The 22,263-nt window shown below is 40.5% G+C and overlaps 2 protein-coding genes across 2 annotated transcripts in view; one reads left to right on the top strand and one right to left on the bottom strand.

Annotated features, from left to right (window-relative positions):
* Window positions 1-237: 237 nt before the first annotated feature.
* On the bottom strand, window positions 238-19,030 carry MBLAC2 (metallo-beta-lactamase domain containing 2). Its single transcript, XM_008054697.2, has 2 exons — window positions 18,113-19,030; window positions 238-1,827 (listed from the first exon to the last, which is right to left on the bottom strand). Exons 1-2 carry the CDS (start codon window positions 18,564-18,566, stop codon window positions 1,442-1,444), a joined length of 840 nt encoding a protein of 279 aa, XP_008052888.1. The 5' UTR covers window positions 18,567-19,030; the 3' UTR covers window positions 238-1,441.
* A 118-nt stretch (window positions 19,031-19,148) lies between these two features.
* POLR3G (RNA polymerase III subunit G) overlaps window positions 19,149-22,263 on the top strand; it is a 32,479-nt gene continuing 29,364 nt past the window's right edge. The window contains exon 1 of the mRNA XM_008054698.2: window positions 19,149-19,279. The gene's annotated coding sequence lies outside the window, so the exon portion shown is untranslated. The remainder of the gene's footprint in view (window positions 19,280-22,263) is intronic.

The raw sequence follows: 22,263 nt of genomic DNA, 5'->3' as shown, positions 1-22,263 counted from the left end.
GCATTTATGTATGTGACTGTGTGTGTATGTATGTGGGATTATGTACGTGTGTGTGTGTGTGTGTGTGTTGAATGAACTTAAAAAAATAAAGAACCTGGGTGTTTGTAGGAAAAAGTTTCAAAATTTTTTCAGAAATCAAAATTGCTGGATCTCCCAAATATTAAAAAATCTGATTTCCAAAGCTATCTCAGTTTGGTTTCAGACATGTCAAGATTAAAAGGCAGTGAAAAGAACTGTTTGAAAAACCTTTGTGAAAAGACTTTTTAATAAATTAACAGCACCAAACCAAAACATTTTACTACATAGTGGTAAAACCTTTCTTATGACTTTACGAACATAGACTTACTTCTCTACTGAAGACAAAGAATACTGAACAGGAATAGGTGTTGTGAATCAGGATAAAAAAGAGCAATTCACCCTAAGTCAGTATCTAATGCATATTTTGTAATTAATTAAAAACCTTTCTGTAGTACATATGCATGTTAAGTAAAAGAATAATTTATATCAGGATGTTGTAGATCTTCATTGTTGTTTTGATACTGTAAAACATAAAACAATACTGAAGTTGCTATTTAACAAGAAAAATTCTGTTTATAATAGCTGTTAATATTAAAATAGGATATAATAAAAAATTATTCTCAAAGTGTATATTTTCAAATTTGCCTGACAGTGTCCTTTTAAGAAATCTGACAATTTGTAGTTAGATTACAGAATCTGAATTTCACTTTCATGATTGAAAATATTACTTACATAATAACAAACAACAATATATAGTAGCTTTTTACTGAAGCACTCTGCAATTTATATTTAAAGCTTTGCAACAAAACAAAATTCATTGTACTTTTCATAAGTTAAATTACATACCATTTCATATATGCTATAATTACATAAGTAATAAAGAATACATAAATAAAAAGAAGCATAAAAAATCCAGAACCATAACGATGGAATGCTTTAGCTGTCATTCTAAATGTTAGTTTTTATATTTGTATTCAGTTCTAGTATATTTTAAACCCAAGAACCTTTATCTTTAAATAATATACACAAAATATCAAATTTGGAGTATAAACATAAAACTCTATATGCCTTTTTCCTAGGTCATCTAGGAAATAAAGTAAGACAAACAGGAGGCAGAGCCAGTTTTTTCTCTGGCTGTAAAATACCTCCTTGCTTCCCCATATACTTCTATGTCATTTCTACAGCAAATAAGATGACAGCTTTGGCAAATTATAAGCTTATTTAAATAATTTACTACTTGGAAGAAAGAAAATAAACTCAGAATTTTCTTTTTTGGCTTATTCATTCTCAATCTTTTCTCTAATATACAATAGTGGTATAAAAGCACTTCTTGAAATGCTCACTATTAATCATTTAAACAGCACAGAATGAATTTTATTAATTTATGTAATTAATCAAAACAGATGACCTGTGTGGATCTATCCTAGGGTGAGGTCCTAGAATTTGTGACACGTAGAGCTAAACTGGCAAGAGATCGCATGGCAAAAGTAGAAACTTTGTGACATATCCCAGCTTTTGAAATATAGTTAGAAGCCAATCGGAAAAGCCTTTCGGCACCAAAGGTATTGAAGTGGCCAGGAAGTACCTTCTCTACCAGACCTCTGTCCACTAATTCTATCAGACGTTCACAGGTCCCAACATAGTCACTTATCCTGCTGTATGGGAGCCAGTCAATCAGTGATCCATCATACACAACATCTCCACTGAAGAGAATCTTCCGGTCTTTGTCATGTAAGCAAATACTGCCCCTGGAGTGACCTGGCATGTGCATCACGGTGAGCTGTCTGTCACCAAGGTTGATCACATCCCCTGCAAATGAAAACAGAGTGCACAGGTAAACATGTTGTGTACCTGACTTTAACCATTTAAGGAACAGAAGAACATTAAGTATTTTCAAAGAAATGGGGAAGGATGATAATTATTTCATTTTTATTTCATAAATGCTATATTTATTAGTAATGATTTAAAAATAAGCCACCTACATTTCATTCCTATTGTTTACTAGAGCAGTATATTTGCCAGAGCAAGTAATGTGGAACACTACTTCTACAGGTTATTATGATGTATAAAAGAAAAGATAATTCTGTGGTCAAGAAATTTTGGGAACTCTCACTTCAAAAAAAATTAAGAGGCTTTTCTTTGTGGCAAGATTTCTGAGAGCTTTTATATACTAATGTATACTAGGGATATACACAAGATAGATATAGTTGTACAATTTATCATACTTATTTGATCATGAAATTTTTACTTTTCAGAACACCCATGGTACTAGTATCATGTTGACACAATTCATGAATGTTCCTCTAGTAAACCGAAATATATTTTGCCCGCTTTTTTGTCACTCTGTCAGAATTATGGCTTGAGGAATTGGTACAAGACGATGATGCTCTGGTTAATGCTATTGCTATTAGTACTAATTTCTCCCTTATCTCTGACCCAGGAATCTCATATCTTCTGTCAGAAACCAATAAACTAGGGCAGGCTAACTTGCTAACTCACAAGTAAGTAAAGTCCCAGATGCTTCAATTGTTGAGGAGAATAAATGGAGCAATATGAGTGCAAAATTGATATATTCCACTGAAATCAACTTGGTATTAACTTGAAGTAAATCACAACATATGAAATGATCTATATTGTAATCTCTAGTGCAATTACACACACACGGAAAAAAAACCCCAAAGAAATATAACTAAAAAGTTAATAGAGGAACCACAATGGTGTAATAATCAGGATTTGTTATGTATAAAGAGGCAGAGATTGTCAGACTGGATTAAAAAGAAGATAAACGATAAGATAAAAGACAAAAATAGATTGAAAAAGTTCCATCATGTAATTATTAACGATAAGGGAACTAGAGCAGCTATATTAATATAAGACAAAACAGATTTTTACATAAGGAACAGTACTAAAGAAAAGAGATATATTTTATGAGGATATACATTAGGCCAAGACATTAACAAATAATTATAAATGTATGTCCACCTAAAACAGAGTCCAAAAAATGCATGAAGCAAAACTGATAAAATGAAAATAAACAATTCAACAATTATACTTGAAGAGTTCAATATTCCTCTGTAAGTAATTCATAAAACAATTAAATAGAAAATTGGTAAGAAGACCTCTATCAACCAACTAAACTTAACTAAAATAAAAAAAAAAAACACTTTACTCCAAAACAGCAGAGAACACATTCTTTTCAATTACATATGAAATATTAATCAGGCTATACAGTAAGACTCAAATATAAAAAGAGTAAAATCATACACAATAAGTTCTCTGACCACAATATAATTAAATTAGAGATAACAAAATGAACAATGAATAATGTGTTTTATTTTTATTATTATTTCTTTAGAATCAAGGTCTCACTATGTTGCTCAAGCTAGACTCAAATTCTTGGGTTCAAGTGATCCTCTTGCCTCAGCCTCCTGAGTAGCTGGGACTACAGGCACACAGCACCACACTTGGCTTATAATGTATTTTTAATAAAAATAACAACATAATTTAGAAATAACAAAAACAAATATAAGAAATACCCAAATATATGTAAAGTAAACATTATAGTTCTATGTAGCTTATGGATCAAAGAAGAAATCAACCGGGAGATTAGAGAATATCTTGAATGAAATGTATGGAATTCAATTGAAGCAGTTCTTTGGAGAAAATTTATTGCTTTAAAGGCTTATTTTATAATTAAACATTTAAAATCAATAACCAAAATTACTTCTTTAAAAGTCAGGAAAAGATGAGCAAATCAAAAATAAAGTAAGTATTAAGAAAGAAATAATAAAGAGCAGAGGAAAAATAAATGATATAGTAAACAAATATCAATAAAGAAAATGAGTTAAACCAACAGCTGTTTCTTTGAAAAAATGTAAATTTGACACATATTTAACAAGACAAATCAAGAAAACATTAGGGATGAAATAAGAAATATTAGTACAGAAGCCAAATCAATTAAAAGAAGAATAAGTAGCCGGGCTCGGTGGCTCAGCCTGTAATCCTGCGCCTTTGTGAGGCTGAGGCGAGTGGATTGCCTGAGCCCACGAGTTCGAGACCCGCCCGGGCAGCAAGACCTCATCTCTACAATAAATCAAAAAATCAGCCAGGCGTGGTAGCGCACGCCTGTAATTCCGGCTACTCGGAAGGCTGAGGCGGAAGGATCGCCGGAGCCCAGCAGGTCGAGGCTGCGGTGACCGGGAGCGGCCACTGCAATCCAGTCTGGGCGATCGAGTGAGACTCCAACTCAAAAAAAAAAAGGAGAATAAGTGAATATTATGAACAACTTTAAGTCACCAAATTTGATAACTTAGTTGAAGTGAACATATTTTTAAAAAGAGACAAGATACCAAAAGTGATCAGAGAAGAAATGAAGTCTAAATAGACCTATATCAAGCAAAAAAAAAAAAAAAGATTAATAATTTAAAATCTCTCCACAAAGAAAAGTCTGGGTTCAAAGACAGCTTCATTGGTAAATTCTATGAATCATTTTTAAGAAAGGGATAATAACAATCCTATATGAAGACTTTCAGAATATAGATGAAGAAAGAAACCTTACTAATTCTATTTTACCCTGATAAAAGTCAGACCAAGACAATGTAAAAAAAAAAAAAAGTACTACAGACGAACATTCATAATGAATATAGTCTCAAAATCCTTAACAAAGGATTGGAAAATCAAATCCAGCAACTCATAAACAAGATAAGTGGGGTTTATCCCAGAAATGTTAAGTTTAGTTTAACTTCTGAGATCAAGTGGGGTTTATCCTAGAAATGCAAGCTTGGCTTAACCTGTGAAAATAAATTAATGTAATAAACCATATTCATAAAATAAAGAAGAAAGTAATATTGTTATCTCAATCAATGCATAAAAAGTATATGAAAAAAATCCAATCCCTCATTCATGATAAAAACTTCCAGCAAAATAGGAAGAGAAAGGGAGGTCTTGACCTTTATAAAGAAAACTTATGAAAAACCTACTAAGTAATGTCTCTCTGAACAGACAGACCAAATGCTTTCCTCCTAAGGCAAGAACACAGCAACAAAGTCTGCTGTTATCATTTCTATTCAATATTATACTGAAGATCATAGCAGCACACCTAGCCTTTCCTAAGCCAAGGAAAAGACAGAAAGTCACATGGACTAGAAAAGAAGAAGTCAGTCTGACTTTACTCATAGGCAATATGTGATGTAGGAAAAAGTTGGAGAATTAAAAAACAAGTTTAGCATGTCATGGGATACAAGATCAATATACAAAATCAATTATATTTCTATACTTTACAAAGAACTATTAAAAATGAATTAAATCACTATTCAAAATAGCATCAAAAAGAGTACTTAGGAAAAAGTGCTTTGTAATATCTGTACACTGAAAACTACAAAAACACTGTCAAGAGAAATTAAAGAAGATCTAAACAAAGAGAGAGAGAGAAGCTATTTTTATTGATTGGGAGACTCAATACTGTTAAGATGGTAATGTAACTCATGTTTTTCCCACAGCTACATGGTCTAATAGAACTTTCTACAATGACTGAAATGTTTCATATCAATATGGTCCAATATAATAACCATTAGCTACATGTGGCTAATGGCACTAGAACTAAGGTTAGAGAAACTAAAGAATTAAAACATTAATTTTAATCAACTTCATTATTTTACATTTGTATTTAAATGGCCACATGTGTCTAGTGGTTACTATCAGGATCAGTGCAGTTTCAGCAATCACAATAAAAATCTTGACATGCTTTTTTTAAGATACTGAAAATTTGATTCTAAAATTTACATGGAAATAATTAAAAAACTGTAATGGCCAATACAATTACAAAAACGGGAACAAAGTTGGAAGACTAATCCAATTTCAAGAATTACAATAAAGCTGCAGTAACCATGGCATTGTGTTACTGGCTAAATGATAGATATGATCAATGGAAAGGACTAGAGAGTTCAGAAGCAGACATTTATCATGTTATCAATGGATTTTTGACAAAGAACAACCAAGGTAATGCAGTAGGTAAAAGGATAGTTTTTTCAACAAATTAGACTAGGGCACTTTGGATATATATATGCAATCTCTTGACCCTTTATCTCACAATATTCACAAAAATTAAGTAAAATAGGTCACAAACCTAATGGGGAATGCTCTAGAAAAAAAAATAGACGAAAATGGTTGTGATCTTGGGTTAGATACAGATCTCTTTTCTATGATACAATAAGCATTAAACATAAGAAAAACTAACTGGACTCCATCCAAGTTAGACACTTTCCTGCTTAAAAAGACATCATTAGGAAAATAAAAAGGCAGGTCATACACTGGGAGGAAATATTTGCAAAATACGTTTCTGGTAAAATGTGTACCCAGGATATATAATTTAAGCCCAGGAGTTCAAGTCTGCAGTGAGCAATGATTGTGCCACTGCATTCCAGCCTAGGTCAAAGAATGAGACTCTATCTCAGAAAATAAAGAAAAAAAGGGAGGAAGGGAGGGAGAGAGGGAGGAAAACAAAAACCCAACTTTTAAAAAGGAGAAAAGATTTTTATAGACCCTTTAACAAGGTTATTTGATTAGCAAATAACTACCTGAAAAGATGCTCAACATCATTAATCATTAGCAAAACACAAATTAAATCACAATGAAATACCATTATACTAAAATGTCTAAATTCAAAAGGATTGACAAAACCAAATATTGACAAAGATGTGGAAAAACTGGAACCATTATACATTGCACTTGGGAATGTAGACTGGTAAACCCACTTTGGAAAACAGTTTGGCACCTTCTTAAAAAATCAATATATATTTACCACAAAACCCAGAAATACTATTCATAGGTGTCTACCAAGGGAAGTAAAAACATATGTCCACACAAAGACTTGCATGCAAATATTCATGACAACATTATTAACAACAGCTCCAAACCAGAAAGATTCAAATTTGCATCAACAGGTGAATAAACAAAATATATTTATCTACACATGGAATATTTCTCAGCAATAGAAAGGAATGAATTAATAGAGAGAACAACACAAATGAATCTCCAAAACAACAGGACACATGGAAGAAGGCAGACACAAGACTATATACTGAATAATTGTTTTTTTTAGAACTTTTTTTAAAAGTCAAAATTGTAGTGTCACAAAACAGATCAGTGGGGCAATGACTGGCAGTAGGGATTGCCTGTAAATGAGCAGGAGGAAACTTTTGAGGGTGATGGAGGTATTATTGACCTAGATTGTGGTTATGGTTGCATAAATATGTAAGTTTCTCATAATTCGTCAAACTACATACTTAAAATGAGTATATTTTAGGGTGTATAAAATATACCTTGATAAAACTGTTAAAAAAAAAAAAAGACATAATAGGCCAGGTGCAGTGCACATGCCTATAATTCCAGCAATTTGAGAGGCCAACGCAGGAGGATTATTTGAGCCCAGGAGTTCCAGATCATCCTGGGCAACACAATAAGACTCTGTCTCTATAAAAAATTTTTTAAAAATAGCCGGGCTCAGTGGCTCAGCCTGTAATCCCGCGCCTTTGGGAGGCTGAGGTGAGTGGATTGCCTGAGCCCGCGGGTTCGAGACCCGCCTGGGCAACTTGGCGAGACCTCATTTCTACAATAAACCAAAAATTAACCGGGCGTGGTAGCGTGCACCTGTAGTTCCAGCTACTTGGAAGGCTGAGGCGGAAGGATCGCCGGAGCCCAGCAGGTCGAGGCTGCGGTAGCCAGGAGCGGCCACTGCACTCCAGTCTGGGCGACAGAGTGAGACTCCAACTAAAAAATAAAATAAAATAAAATAAAAATAAAAAATAAAAAAAATAAGCTGGGTGTGGTGGCACACCTATAGTCCTAGCAACTTGGGAGACTGAGGCAGAACAACTCGGGAGGTAGAGGCTGTGGTGAGCTGTGATCATGCCACTGCACTCTATAGGGGACAGAGTGAGACCCCTACCCACCAAAAAAAGATATAATAAGTGGAAACAATCCAAATGTACATCAACTGATGAATGGATAAATAAAATGTAGTACATATTCATAAAATAGAATCTTATTTAGCAATAAAAAGAAGAGCTGATCCATGCTTCAACATAAATAAACCTTGAAGTCACTATGCTAAGTGAAAAAAGCCAGTCACAAAGGTCCACACGTTGTATTGTTCTATTTATATGAACTGTCCAGAATAGACACATCTGGGGTGGGGAGAGGAGGGTTGGAGAGGTGGGCAGGTGATAGCCAGGGGATATGAGGTTTCTTTTGGGGGCAATAAAAATGTTCTAATTTTGGTTGCAATGGATGTGTAACTCTGTGGATGTACTAAAACCCACAGAATTGTATGTTAAAAGGGCAAATCTCATGGTAGATGAATTATACCTATTTAATATATAGCTTTTAAACATGGATATAAAATTGAATGCACAAACTTGCAATAATTCTAAAGATAAACATAATACTTCAAATATATTTTCTAGATATGCTGGGTGCCTCTGGCTTTTGTTTTACATACCCAGAGATTGACAGACTTTCTTTTCTGAATGTAACAGTAAAGAAATTCCTTGATAGAGGATTCCAAGATCGCAACAGTCAGTCTGAGTGTGTGATTCTCCATATAAATGAGTGTGCATAGGGATGAATATGCATGCAAGTGTGTCGGCAAGTGAGTGTGTGAGTGTCTGACTTAGTGGGGATGTGGGAACAAGCGGTTTGAGCTTTCCTGCTGAGGCGTCTGCCCAGCTTGGCCACTCAGATCAGATCCCAGCATGTTCCATGGTCCATTTCTGCAAACCTATCTGGAAGAAAGTGGTGAAAAGTAGCCATTAGCAGTGCTTCCCACTACCACAGCCTCTGGTACCAGACAGGACATTGGCAGTGGGGACCACAGAGAAAATACACCAGAGTAACTAGCTGTCAAGTCCTTGAAGAGGACAAGCTGCAGAGACACTGCTACCGCCTTGGTCCTGGTACCCAGGTAGAGACAGGCTCCAACCTGCCCAAGTGAACAGTGGAGCTACCCTCAGAGACTGAAAGGTGAATTCAGCACCTGAGGTTGATCACTGTCAACCAGAGAGAATATCCCAGATGCAGTATCCCGAAAGGGATAGGACTGATGAGGAGACCCAGCTGCCCCATTTTTCTAACTGGAACATTTGTGGGTCTATAGCTGCAACTGGAGACGAGGAACCCAGCCTGCAGTGGATGAGTGGGGGGGATATACATATGTTCCCATTGCACGAGGTGGTGAGAAGTGGGTTGCAGGGGCCCCACACTCTAGTCAGTGAACATTGTGATCTACAGGCAGCTTTTGAGTCTTAGCACCCCTAATACACCTTATTCAAATCTCAAAGCTGCAAAAGGACAGCACAGCTCCCCATCTCCAATCTTGCTTCAAAATCAAACAAATCTCTTGGCTTTACCAAAGGAAAAATTGGGGGTTGAGCAAACAGAAGTGAAAACTATTTCCCCTCTCACTGAGCAATGAAAGTAAAGAGAAAAGAAAAATCTATCACAAATGAAGAAATCAACAAAAAAACACAGGTAACCCAGGAACCCCCTAGAAAGATGGTGCTGGACCACACAGACTTTGGAACTCAAACAATGAAGACTACCCAAATCGATTGGTCTCAGGTAACAAATGCAGAGATCAAGGAATGGTTGGAAAACATGAATAAAAACCAAGAAAGGCAAGACAAAAACATGAAATAATTAATTAAAGAGATGCAATCCATAAAGAATACAGTCAATGAAACAAATAATAAACTGGCAAGCACAGAAAGCAGAATTAACCAAGCAGAAGAAAGAATCTCAGAACTTGAACTAAAATATGGAACTAACCCAAACTGTTAAAAACATAGAAAGGAAGCTTAAAAAGATGGAACAAAGCCTTCAAGAGATATGTGATTATATTAAGAGGTCAAAAATAGAGAAAGAGAGCACCCTGGAACAAATATTCCACAAAGTCATCCAAGAAAACTTCCCACATCTCATCAGAGACACAGCCATCCAAACACAGGAGATTCAGAGAACCCCTGCAAGGCATCAAATGAGAAGAACAACTCCTACTCAGATAGTAATTCACTTACACAAAGCAGGTATAAAAGAAAAAATCCTAAAGGCAGAGAGAAAGATAAGTCAGACTACTTACTGGGGAAGACCAATTAGAATAGCAGTAGACTTATCCATAGAAACACTACAGGTTAGAAGAGACTGGAGTCTAATCTTCAAAGTTCTCAAAGATTAAACAATTCCAACCAAGAATTTCCTACCCAGCTAAGCTAAGCTTCATAAGTGATGGAGAATTAAAATCCTTTCCAGACATTCAACCCCTAAGAATTTATGCTGCCTCTAGACCATCTCTACAAGAGACACTTAGAAGTATTAAGCACAAACACCAATAACAATAACAAAACTTTATAAGACCCTCCTGACAGGGATAAACTCTCACATCTCAATAATCAGCCTAAATGTGAATGGACTAGATGAACCACTGAAAAAATATAGAATGACAAACTGGATTTTAAAAAAAATGATCCAATAATATGCTGCCTCCAGGAAAAACATCTCACTACAAAGGACTCATAGACTCAAAGTTAGAGGATGGAAAACAAATTTTCAAGTGAACAGATCACAAAAGAAGGCAGGCGTTGTGATCTTAATATCAGACAAGACAACCTTTAAGCTATCAAAAATTTTAAAAGATATGGAAAGACACCACATAATGATAAAAGGTTCAATCCATCAACAAGAAATATCCATCCTAAGCATATATGTACCCAACACAGTAGCATCAGCTTTTATAAAGCATCTACTAAGTAAGTTTAAAAAAGATATTGACTCTAACACTATCATAGCTGAGGACTTAAATACCCCATTAAAAACAACCCTTGATAAATAATTGAGAAAAAAAAATCAACAAAGACATCCGGAACTTAAACTTGACACTTGACCAAATGGACTTAATAGATACCTACATAATACTCCAACCAACAACTCCTGAATATACATTCTATTAATCACTACATGGAACATGCTCCAAGACTGACCACATCCTTGGCCATAAATACAGCATAAACAAATGTCATAAGATTAAAATAGTGCCATGCACCTTCTCAGCCACAGAGGAATAAAAATAAATATCACCATCAACAAAATTCCCCCAAAACCCACAAAGACAAGGACACTAAACAGCATGATACTGAAAAATTCCTGGGTCAACTCAGAAATCAAAGCAGAAATTAAAATATTCCTGGAAATAAAAGAAAATAAAGAAACATCTTACCAAAACCTCTGGGATGCCATGAAATCAGCATTAAGAGGGAAATTTATATCTCTATGAATACACATCAAGAAAATAGAATGATCACGAGTTATCAGTCTAACAAATCACCTAACTTTAGCAGAAGAATCCAGATCACCAAAGTAAAAGCCCAAATATGGGACACAGAAGACAAAAAGTCTATGATGGAAGTCCTAGCTAGAGTAATAAGACAAGGGAAGGAAATCAGGGGTATCCAAATAGGAAAAGAGGAAGTGAAGTTACCCCCCTCTTTGTTGATGATATAATCCTATACCTTGAAAATCCAAGAGAATCTGTCAAAAAACCTCCTTGCACTGATAAAAGTCTTTGACAAAGTCTCAGGGTACAAAATAAATGTGTAAAAGGCAGTTGCATTCTTATATATCAATAACACATGGGCAAAAAACCAAATAAAAAGCACAGTCCCAATCCCATTTACAACAGTCACACACACACAAAAATGAAATACCTGGCATCTTCCTAACCAGAGAAGTGAAAGACCTTTACAATGAAAACTACAAAACATTTTTCAAAGAAATAAAAAAAGACAGAAATTCATATAGAAACATAAACAGTCACGAGTAACCAAAATAATCCTTAGCAAAAGAAACAAAGTGGGAGGTAGCACACTTCTAGAATTTAAACTTTATCATAAGGCTACAATACTCAGAACAGGTATACAGACTAATGGAACAGGATAGAGATTCCGGAAGCAAAACCTCAATTTCTAGATTGGAAATATAGTTTATTTAGAAAGTAAATTAGAGAAAGAGAGAGAGAGAAACAGAGAAGAGATTCACTTCCCCAAGGTAGATTAGGGGCCAAAACTAGGAAAACATGGTAGCCATAGCTCAAAGAGCCACAAAGACACACCAGAGTTTAACAAAGCAATAGCTAGAAATGAGAAAGAGAGAGAAACAGAAACAGAGAGACAGAGACAGAGAGAGAGAGAGAGAGAGAGAGAGAGAGAGAGAGAGAGAGAGATTGATCTACCTCCCCAAGGAGGGAGGGAGCCAAAGCTAAGAAAACATGGCAGCCATAGCTCAAGGAATGCATGACCCGGCCAGTGCTTACCCAGATGGTTCTTTTGCACACCAAAGTTCTGGAAACTACGGTCATTATGCCTAAATGACATTTCTAATGGTTGATGCCAAGCACTGTATAAACACAGGGCTGACGTCTCTGAAAGAACTTTGGTCCTGACTGTACTCTCATGACATAAGAGCAAGAAACCAGTGCCCTGACATCTATCCTGGGTAGCTGAAGTCTATTTCAAAGCATGAAACTGACCCCCAAAAGAGCCTCATTGCTGCTTCATCTTCCTGTCTGGTCTTATCTTCAATCCAAGCAGTGACATTCAGATGGCATCAGACACTCCCAAATGTCTCCCCATTCTAGTCGTAAAGGGCCCAAATTCTTTTACAAGACAGTTAGTCCAGACTTAAGGTACTTCTGAAGGTTATAAACCACTGCCATTTACTGTATAATTGCTAGATAAGGCAAAATTACTGCTAAGTTGATTTAATAATTGAGCTGTGTGAGACCAATTGTCTAATAAATGTACAGGAAGGATGGATATGAGAGAAGTTTGATCCTAAAAAGAAGCTGTAGATAATTACCAACTCAGGGATAGTCTTAATGATCTTTGGTTATATCCAGGTAATAATCAAAATATTTAGTAACAGATAAATACCCACCCATAAACACAGAGACCAACCATAAGCAACTGGTGGTTGAAAATCATAGTTCTGCCATCATCCTGTGGCTTTAAAAACTACTTCCCATGTGCTGATAATGCTCAAATGCAGAATTTCAAAAGGATCACTCTTATAAGAACCAGAAATGCCTATGAAACATATCATAAGCACATGCACACACCCATAATTCTTCCATGCCTCCCCCTGATCTAGTTGTCCAGATTCCAGTCATACAAGACCCCTCCTGGCTTCTCAAACACCCTTTCCCATCTTGGCATCCTCAATCTGTTCAAATTATAGTTTTACTCAAAGAAATACATGTACATATTTTAGATAAAACATGTCTTATCCCTCTGATGAGATTGATGCTAGTCCTTCATTCTCAAGTTGCTTTATGCTGCTTGTTTTAATATTTGATCTCAAGTTGAAGGATTTCCTCGGGTTTTTCATAATTCTCAGTTGCCTATTTAAGAGTGGAGGACACTAGTTAAAATGGCTATTGTTGGCTGGGCTCGGTGGCTCAGCCTGTAATCCTGGCTCTTGGGGAGGCTGAGGCAAGTGGACTGACTGAGCCCATGGGTTGGAGACCAGCAAGACCTCATCTCTACAATAAATCAAAAATTAGCCAGGCATGGTAGCATGTACCTGTAGTTCTGGCTACTTAGAAGGCTGAGGCGGAAGGATCACTGGAGTCACTCCAGTCTGGACAACAGAGTGAGACTCTGACTCAAAAAAAAGAGGCTATTGTCACAAAGACAGAAAATAACAAATGTTGACAAGGATATGGAGAAAGGGGGATGCTTGTATACTGTTATTGAGAAAGTAATTTAGTACAGCAACTATGAAAAACAGAATGGAAGTTCCACAAAAAGCTAACAATAGAAATGTCATATGATCCAGCAATCCTACTGCTGGGTATATATCAAAAGAAAGGAAATTGCAACACTGAAGAAATCACTGCACTCCCACTTATTGAAGCATTATTCACAATAGCCAAGCTATAAAATCAACCCAAGTGTCCATCAATGGACGGATTAAGAGAATGTGGTACATGTACACAATGAAATAGTATTTAGCCATAAAAAAGAATGAAATCTTGTCATTTGCATATACATAGATGGATCTGGAGGACATTAGGTTAAGAAAAACCAGGCACAGAAAGACAAATATCTCATGTTCTCATTCATATGCAGAAGGTAGTGAGTAGAATGGTGGTTACCAGAGTCTAGGAAGAGGAGTTGGGGGGGGGGCAAAAGAGGTTGGTTAATGGGTACAAAAATACAGTTAGATAAAAGGAATAGTCTTGTGTTTGATAGCACAGTAGGGCAACTATAGTTAACAAGAATTTATTGTATATTTCAAAATAACTAGAAGAATAGATTTGGAATGTTCCCAACACAAAAGAATAAATGCTTGCAGTGATGGATAGCTTAAATACCCTGATTTGGCCAGGCACCATAGCTCATGCCTATAATCCAGCACTCTGAGAGGCCAAGGAGGGAAAACTGCTTGAGATCAGGACTTCAAGACAAACCTGGGCAACATAGTAAGACCTCATCTCTACAAAATAACCAGCAGGGCAGGGTGGCATGGGTCTATAGTCCCAACTACTCAGGAGGCTGAGGTGGAAGGATCACCTAAACCGAGGAGTCTGAGGCTGTGGTGAGCTGTGATCATGCCAGTGCACTCCAGTCTGGGCAATAAAGTAAGACCCTGACTCCCCCACCAAAATTAATTAATTAAAAATCCTGATTTGACCACTACACATTATGTGCATGTATCAAAATATTACATGTACCCTATAAATATGCACAACTATTATGCATCAATTAGTAAAAAAAAGAGTGGGGACAGAAAATCTGCTTGAAGCACCTGAATAGGCCCTAGTAACCTAAGCTTGACAGTAGAGACAGGCCAGGGATTTCTTAGGGATCCCTCAGTATCTTCATTATAAAGTCTTTCCTCTAGGGGGCAGATTCCCGGGATAAAATGTTCTAATTTCCCAAGAAATTCTCTCTCTCTCTCTCTACATATATATGAAGGGGGACAAAGGGCAGGCCCCTTTGTAGTACACTCTGAATTTGTTCCTCCTGATCAAACTGTTAACCAAAGCTTTTATCTGGAAGTTTTGAGAAGGCTGTGTCACAATCACAATTTGCGGAAGAAACTTCTGAGTTGTAGCAAACAGGTGACTGAATGCTAATATGGAAGAGGTGAAACAAAAAAACGACAGAAGCACTGAAAGGCATCAAACTTGATTAGTTAAAAAAAACTGTTCTGAGCAGTGGAAAAAGTGTCTCAAGCATCAAACAGAGAGTACTTTGAAGGTGACTGAAATTTAAACATGTGAGAATAAACATACAGTTTTTTATAAACAAATTCCGGGTTTTAGGGGGGTTTCCTTCGTATGTGTGTGTGTGTGTGTGTGTGTGTGTGTGTGTGTGTATGAAGGATATACATATTTCTCATTTTCCAGGCTGTACCCCTGTGTTCAGTAGCTCTTGGCATCCTTCAATCAAGAAATCCCTGTTTTACTATCCCCAGAAAATAAACTAGTTGGATGGGGGGGAGGAATATTCACTAAGGGAAAAGGTTTCAGCTTCTTAAAAGGCTTTCACCCAGTTCTACTTATTTTAGCATTCTTCCCTTTGCCACCACTGAGGTACCAGCTATTGCTAATTCCTGAGCTTTTTAAGGCTTCTTCAGTTGGCTCCCAACTTCCCATTGCTGGCATAGTATAAAACCGCTAACTCAGCCACCATATCTACTTTCTAGCATTCTAAACAATGACCCCAACTATTGGAGATTTGTACTTAAACAAATCACGGTTCCTTTACCAGTGGGGCTTTGGGAGGGAGCCAAGTTAGAGGTGTCTGTCCAATCTGCTACCTTTCTAGGCTCTGTATTATTATTATTTTTTTCCTGAATCAGAGTCCACCCATAAACACAGAGACCAACCATAAGCAATAAGCAATAACGGTAAGCAGATCACCACCTCTGTCTCCCAGGCTGGAGTGCAGTAGCATGCTCACAGCCACCACAGCCTCAACCTGCTAGGCTCAGGCGATCCTTCTGCCTCAGCCTCCCAAGTAGCTGGAACTACAGGTGTGAGCCACGACGTCCCGCTAATTTTTTTTATATATTGTAGAGACGAAGTCTCACCATGTTGCTCAGGCTAGTCTTGAACCCCTGAGCTCAGGAAATCCTCTCGCCTCTGCCTCACAAAGTGCTGGGATTACAGGCATGAGCGACCATGTCTGGTCATGGCTCTGTATTTTTTATTTAAACCGTTCCAAATGACTTAAATCAACTGAAACCACTCCTCTAATTGAGATAGCATCTCAGTAAATTGTTTAACATATGCAATAAGGATTAAAGTGGCAGACCTTCTTATCACTCAACTATTGTGTAAAATAGGCAAAATAAGGTGTGGCCCATTTAAGAGGTAAGTACTATATCAATCTAAGGTCTCTCTTCTCATAGGAAGATAATGTTTGACTATTAGTAGGACAAGTTGTTTTTCCATCAAAGATGATGTTTCAAGTGTTACGTCTTTCTCCTTTTGTCCTCCTGTCCTTCGCTTGTAAGTCACCTTTTAGGTTAGAGATACAATGCACAGATTTATGCTTTTCCATGACAGGCCATCAGTAATTCACTAAATGAAATGTAATAAACAAATGGTTTCAGCCTCATTGTGTCCTAACCAAAGCAAAGAAGACTTTATGCTGTTTGGGCATGTGCTGTTCATGTGGCCAACTGCATATAAATTTTTAATATAAATATGTTATATATCCTCCCCGGCATCTGAATTATGTTAATAGCAGGTTAGCAGGCCACATCATTCAGAAGACACAGGAAATTAATATTCTTGAGAAGAGAGGAAATTATTATTTGCCATATTGTACAGTCATCAAGTGAGCCTCATTGTACTGCAGCAACCAGATTTTTCTACCTTGCAGAGGCACATTTTAATAAACTAAATTGGCAATTAAAATGGTCTCAAGATAGAAAGGAAAGAATAGGGCTTTCACGTTCTATTCAGACTTATCATAATATATTTATGGGGTAGGATTTATGTATTGTCTATATGCTTTGATCTATTATAACTTGGTTCAAGTCCTAGCTTTATCACAATCTTGCTCAGTGGACCCTAGGCAAGCCATTTAATCCGGGACCAGTGGCCTCACTTCAAATGTGTTGAGAAGATAAAATAAAATCAAAAGTATTTTAAACAGAGAATAGAAAATTAATATACCACATATTGCTGCTGTGGCTAATTAGCTCAAACTATTTAAGTGCCTGTGTGGGAAGAATGAGCTGGGGCCGTACTCTGTGTTGCTTCATTCCATGAATCTCTCTCCGAATTTCATCCAGCCTTCACAGAGCCAGAGGTCTAAGGCTGCCTATGCATCAGCCTACATAATTTACCTCTACTGAAAACAACCTCCTTATGAATCTTTGCTTTCAGCCAGACCAGATATCTTCGATAACGTAAGACTCGGACATATTCCACTTGTATGTTTACCACCAAATCTTTTCTCTCCTGAGGCTACATCGAGATCAGAAACCTATCTGAAATCTAAGGCCCCAAGAGCAGACTGCACCCACCACTCTGCCGGCTTCCTAAGCCTACAGGTGGGACCTGCTCACACCCGGTGACCGGGCTGATGAAGTCCGCAGTTCTCAAACGTCGTGTGACACCCACCCTCCGCGAGGCGTCATTTTTAACAAATCTATTCTACGAAAGTGCCCAGAAATGTCAGACAGGTGCTCAGGACAAGCCCGGGAAATCCCTAGTCACACGTCTGGGCAGTGTTACTACTGCAACAGACAGGAAACTGACTAGGGGGTGGCGCCGGCTTTCACCGGAGTCCTCCGAACCGCTACACAGTGCCAGAGCCGGTGTCTGGCAGGGAAGGCGGCGATGGCCTTAGATCTGGTCCGGTGGGCTTTTACCCAGGAAAGGGTGAAACACAAGTGGTTCTGAAGGGTGCCAGATGACCTCCCCTCTTTGTGGCCTCGCGGGTCTGCGGCATGCAGCACTCGAACGGGCTCTTCCGAACACCCTCCCTCGAGGAGAGCGCGCGCGCGCGCCCGGGGCGGGGGCATTTACCATCCTGCAGGATGAGGGTGGGCTGCACCGCCTGCACCCGGAACTGCCTGGCCCTCCAGCCAGGGCTGGGCGCCCGCACCACCTCGCTATCGGACAGCCAGGTCACGGTCTCAAAGTTGTCCCCACGGGCGAGCGCCTCGGCCTCGGCGTGGTGCACGGCCACCCGGTCGAACTGGTAGAGGCCGCCGGAGTGGTCGAAGTGCACGTGGGTGGCCACGGCCAGCAGCGGCCGGCGCGCCGCGTCGTCTTTGGCCCCGCCGTCCTGCAGGAGGCCGGAGGAGTACAGGTACTCCGGGAGGCTGCGCAGCCCCAGGCCCGTGTCGATCACCACGTCCTGCTCGGAGCCACGCACCAGCCAGATGTTGGCGCGGTTGCCCGACTCGTAGAAGCGTTCTTGGATCCAGAAGATGCCATCGCCCAGGGACTTGTGGGCGTACCACTCGAGCGCCGACATGCTGCGCGGGGGTGAGGCCGGGCGGGGCGGCTGGGGGCGCGTGTCTCCCGGCGGCAGTGCGGACCCCGGGCGCTGCGGCTGTGCGGAGCTGTCTGTCCGCAGCCGGGGAGGAGGCTCAGAGCGAGGCGGGGGCGGGGGATGCGGGAGGCGGAGGGGGAGCAGCGGGAGGAGGAGGGACGTCGGCTCCCGCACCCTCCCGCCAGGGCCGCAGCGAGCGGAGGCTGCGCAGCCCGCACTGGGGCGCAGGGGCAATCGCAGCTTCTGCTGCCGCAGCGCGAGGGGGCGGCACCACAGGGGCCACAGGTGCAGGATGGAGACCCCGGAGGCGACGCTCTCCCCACCCTGGGGGTCTGACTGCGGAGGTCGGGTGCGGGGCGTGGGAAGAGCGGGGCCCGCCCACCCTGTCCCCGGCTAGGCGCGACGCGCGCTCCCGGCTGGCGCTGAAAGTGCCAGGCCGAGCCGGTGGGACTTGGACTACGGCGCCTGCCAAGGGCAAAAAAGCTCTCAGTCGAGGGGGTGGGGCCTGGCCGGGGTGGGCGGGGCCGGCGGCTCGGGATCAGAACCGGCTCCGCGGCCTCGTGGAGGGCGGTGCGCGCGTCCCCCGCGGTGGCAGCGGCGACTGCCGAGCGCCGGTGGCCTCCGTCCGCACCCCTTCCTTGCCGGCCGGCGCCCCGGCTGCAGAGTTTTGCAGAGCCTCGAGACTTGGTGAGCAGGTAACTGAGGAAGCAGTCGAGAACTTGGGAGGGGGTGGAGCGGGCAGAAGGGAGTTAAGAGGGCACGTGGAGAAAGTGGGGGCAGTCGGGGTAGAGATTCGTTCTAGCGCCAGGATCCAGGGGCGTTGGAGATCGCTTTACCTCCCCTTCTCTTGCTGCCTTCTAAACCTTTTTAAGTCGTCCTTTCCAGAGCTTACCTAGCCTCCACTTTTTCGAACTGTTTGCAGTGAGTTAGGAGTGAATGTATGCTCTCTCACTGATGGTAGAGGATTTCTTTAGGCTCTGGTCATTGCCGCAGATTGCAGTAAGGACAGACCATTTCAGTATCTGTTTTCTTAACCGTTGGCACTTTACCCTGTAGCATGAGGAGGGGGATTGTTCATATGATTCATGGTTTTATTTTTTCCTAAAAAATAAAATTGTATATTCTCTCTCTCTCTTTTTTTTTTTTTGGTCCATACTTGGAGGAGAGTACACTCTTGGAAGAGAGTACAGAAAGTTGGTAGAAAGACTCAATTAAGGAAAGGTGGGGCGGGCACACTGGAGGACCAGAAAAGTGCAAATGACTGGGTGTGGCCCTGCCAGCCACATCAGTCATCCAGCCCCATCAGTTATCCCTGTCTCCACTCCCCACCTCCCAGCTATAGAAGCATCATCTATTTAGGCTTCAACAATTCCCTTGAGAACTTGACTAAGCTCCCTTCTCAGGAAAAATTATAAAGAGACCCATGAAACAGCACTATAGAAGACAATTATGAAAACCCTAACTGTGGCAAGTACTCAAGCCTTGGTAGAAGGAGAGGTGTACTCTCTTCTCCTGCACACCCCAAGTCTTTGGTGGGGAAGCAGCCTTTATGAATATTTTGCTAATCTAGGTAGAGGTTATTCAGTTACTCAGCTGGAGGTTGTCTTTATTCACAAGTCCCTAAGCGAGATGATGCTTGAAGAACAGAACTGTGTAAAAAAAAAAGTCATGATCTGGATTCTCCAGAGTCTGAGGGAAGGTGATGTCTGTACTCAGATACTTGCACTATAAAGTCCTATGGGACATGTACCACAGAAGAAGTTAAAACTGGGTGCTCCAGGAATGCAGATGGAAGGGATTGCAGAGGAGTGGCATTTGAGCTGGGCTTCAGACCCTGCTTTTGGGATAGCCTCTGAAGAGAAATACAGTGCATCTGTAGTGTGGGTATTTTTCCCCTAGGCAGAAAGGAACCACTAGAGATGAAAGGGAGTGATTCTTTACCAGACCATGGCTCAGCAGTAATTCACCCAATAATAGCTGGACTTCTGCCATGCTCTGGCTAGTGGTGGGCATGCAGAGGTGAATCCATCTCCAGGAAGGCCTTCACATGCACAGGACCCTCACCAGAATCCCCCGTCCCCTGGATATCCTCTTCTACATCTCTGCATAGCTTTTCCCCTCATTTTTGTCAGGCTTGTGCTCAAATACTACTGAATAAGAGAGGATTTCTTCAACCACTCTTTCCACAGTAGCACCTATGTTTCCTGCCGTATTTTTCTTCCTCTCACCTATTTTAAAAATATACTTTGTCCATTTCCCACTCTAGACCATGAGCTTCCTGGGAGGAGAGATTCTGTTTTGCTTACTGCTGTATTCGTAACACACAGAAGGTGCTTGATACATCCCCGAAGGGATAATTGAAGAGCATCCCTGGCCAGACAGACAAGAGCTGACAGTTGCTACATGATTGTAAAATGGCCCATAAACACAGTGTAGTGCTGGGAAACACAGAAAAGGGGAGGCCTAACTCCAAGAGAGATGGAAGAAATGATCATGGAGAAAGTGCCCTTTGCACGGCATCTTAAAAGATGCTAGGTCTTGCTAGGTGGCTGTGGTAGGAAGGGCACTCCAGGAGAAGAAGTACTGCAGGCGAGAGGTGGCATACGCTGTGGGATGCATGTGTGAGGCACAAAGGTAGAATTCACAGCTGTTTTTGTAAGAAGAGTGAGTGACACATCAAGGTTGGTATTCTAGGGCCAGGAGTGTTGGCTCATGCCTGTAATCCCAGCTCTTTGGGAGACTGAGGCAGAAGGATTGCTTGAGCCCAGGAGTTCAAGACCAACCTGGGCAACATAGCAAGATAGCATATCTGCAAAAAAATTTTTAAGACCAACTTGGCATGGTGGTGCGTACCTGTAATCCCAGCTACTCAGGAAACTGAGGTGGGAGGATTGTCTGAGCCCAGGAGGTTGAGGCTGTTGTGGCAGCACTCCAGCCTGGGTGACAAAGACCTCACTCAAAGAGAAAAAAAAAGATTTGTATTCTAGAGAGATGACTGGAGAGGGGGTAGAAAGAGGATGTCTAGCCATGGGAAGTTTCCCTCTCTAGCTTAGAGGTCCAGGTGAGAGTGGCCTGAACTGAGGCAGAGAAGAAGGAAGGGGAACCTGGGCAAGAGAACACAGAGCTGATGGCCTCCTACCATTAGATAAGGGGATGGAGGGAGATGGGCGATCAGGATGATGAGCCTGCCTGACTGGAGCAATGTAGGAGGTGCTTCTGTGGTCAGGAAAGATCCTGTGACTTGGCTGTCACTTCTTCCCTACATTCCATCTGTTTGTACATATGTCCATGTAACTGACATATACAAGAAACTATGAAAGACAATACATTTAAGTTGCAGTTGTCACTCAAGGTACTAGAGCTAGGAGAGACTTCGGAGATGAGCTCAGCCTCTGCGAGGAGGTTGTCTTCATAGTTGTTTAGAATGGTCTCTTGTTTTTCAGCTCTGGGATGCTTTACACCTATTTTCAAACCTTTCAGAACAGTTCTGAATAGGAATGTCCAGGAGACATCCTGAAATGAAAGGGTAGTGCTGCCGACTTCTGTTTTCAAGTTCAGTGCATTTTGCAGTTAATCCTTCACTTCATTGATTAAAGGCATGCCTGAGATTAAAAAGGTCTTCAGCCGGGCTCAGTGGCTCAGCCGGTAATCCCGCGCCTTTGGGAGGCTGAGGTGAGTG

Source organism: Carlito syrichta, unplaced genomic scaffold (assembly GCF_000164805.1).
Source record: "Carlito syrichta isolate Samal-C Ts95f unplaced genomic scaffold, Tarsius_syrichta-2.0.1 Scaffold298254, whole genome shotgun sequence".
Lineage (NCBI taxonomy): Eukaryota > Metazoa > Chordata > Mammalia > Primates > Tarsiidae > Carlito > Carlito syrichta.
This window is presented reverse-complemented; position numbering and strand designations above follow the sequence as displayed.

Excerpts from the sequence above, each read along its gene's own strand:
- MBLAC2 (XM_008054697.2), bottom strand. The coding sequence starts at position 18,566 with ATGTCGGCGCTCGAGTGGTACGCCCACAAGTCCCTGGGCGATGGCATC. Across the intron at positions 1,828-18,112 it reads CACCCTCATCCTGCAGGATG|GGGATGTGATCAACCTTGGT; the intron begins GTAAATGCCCCC and ends TTTCATTTGCAG.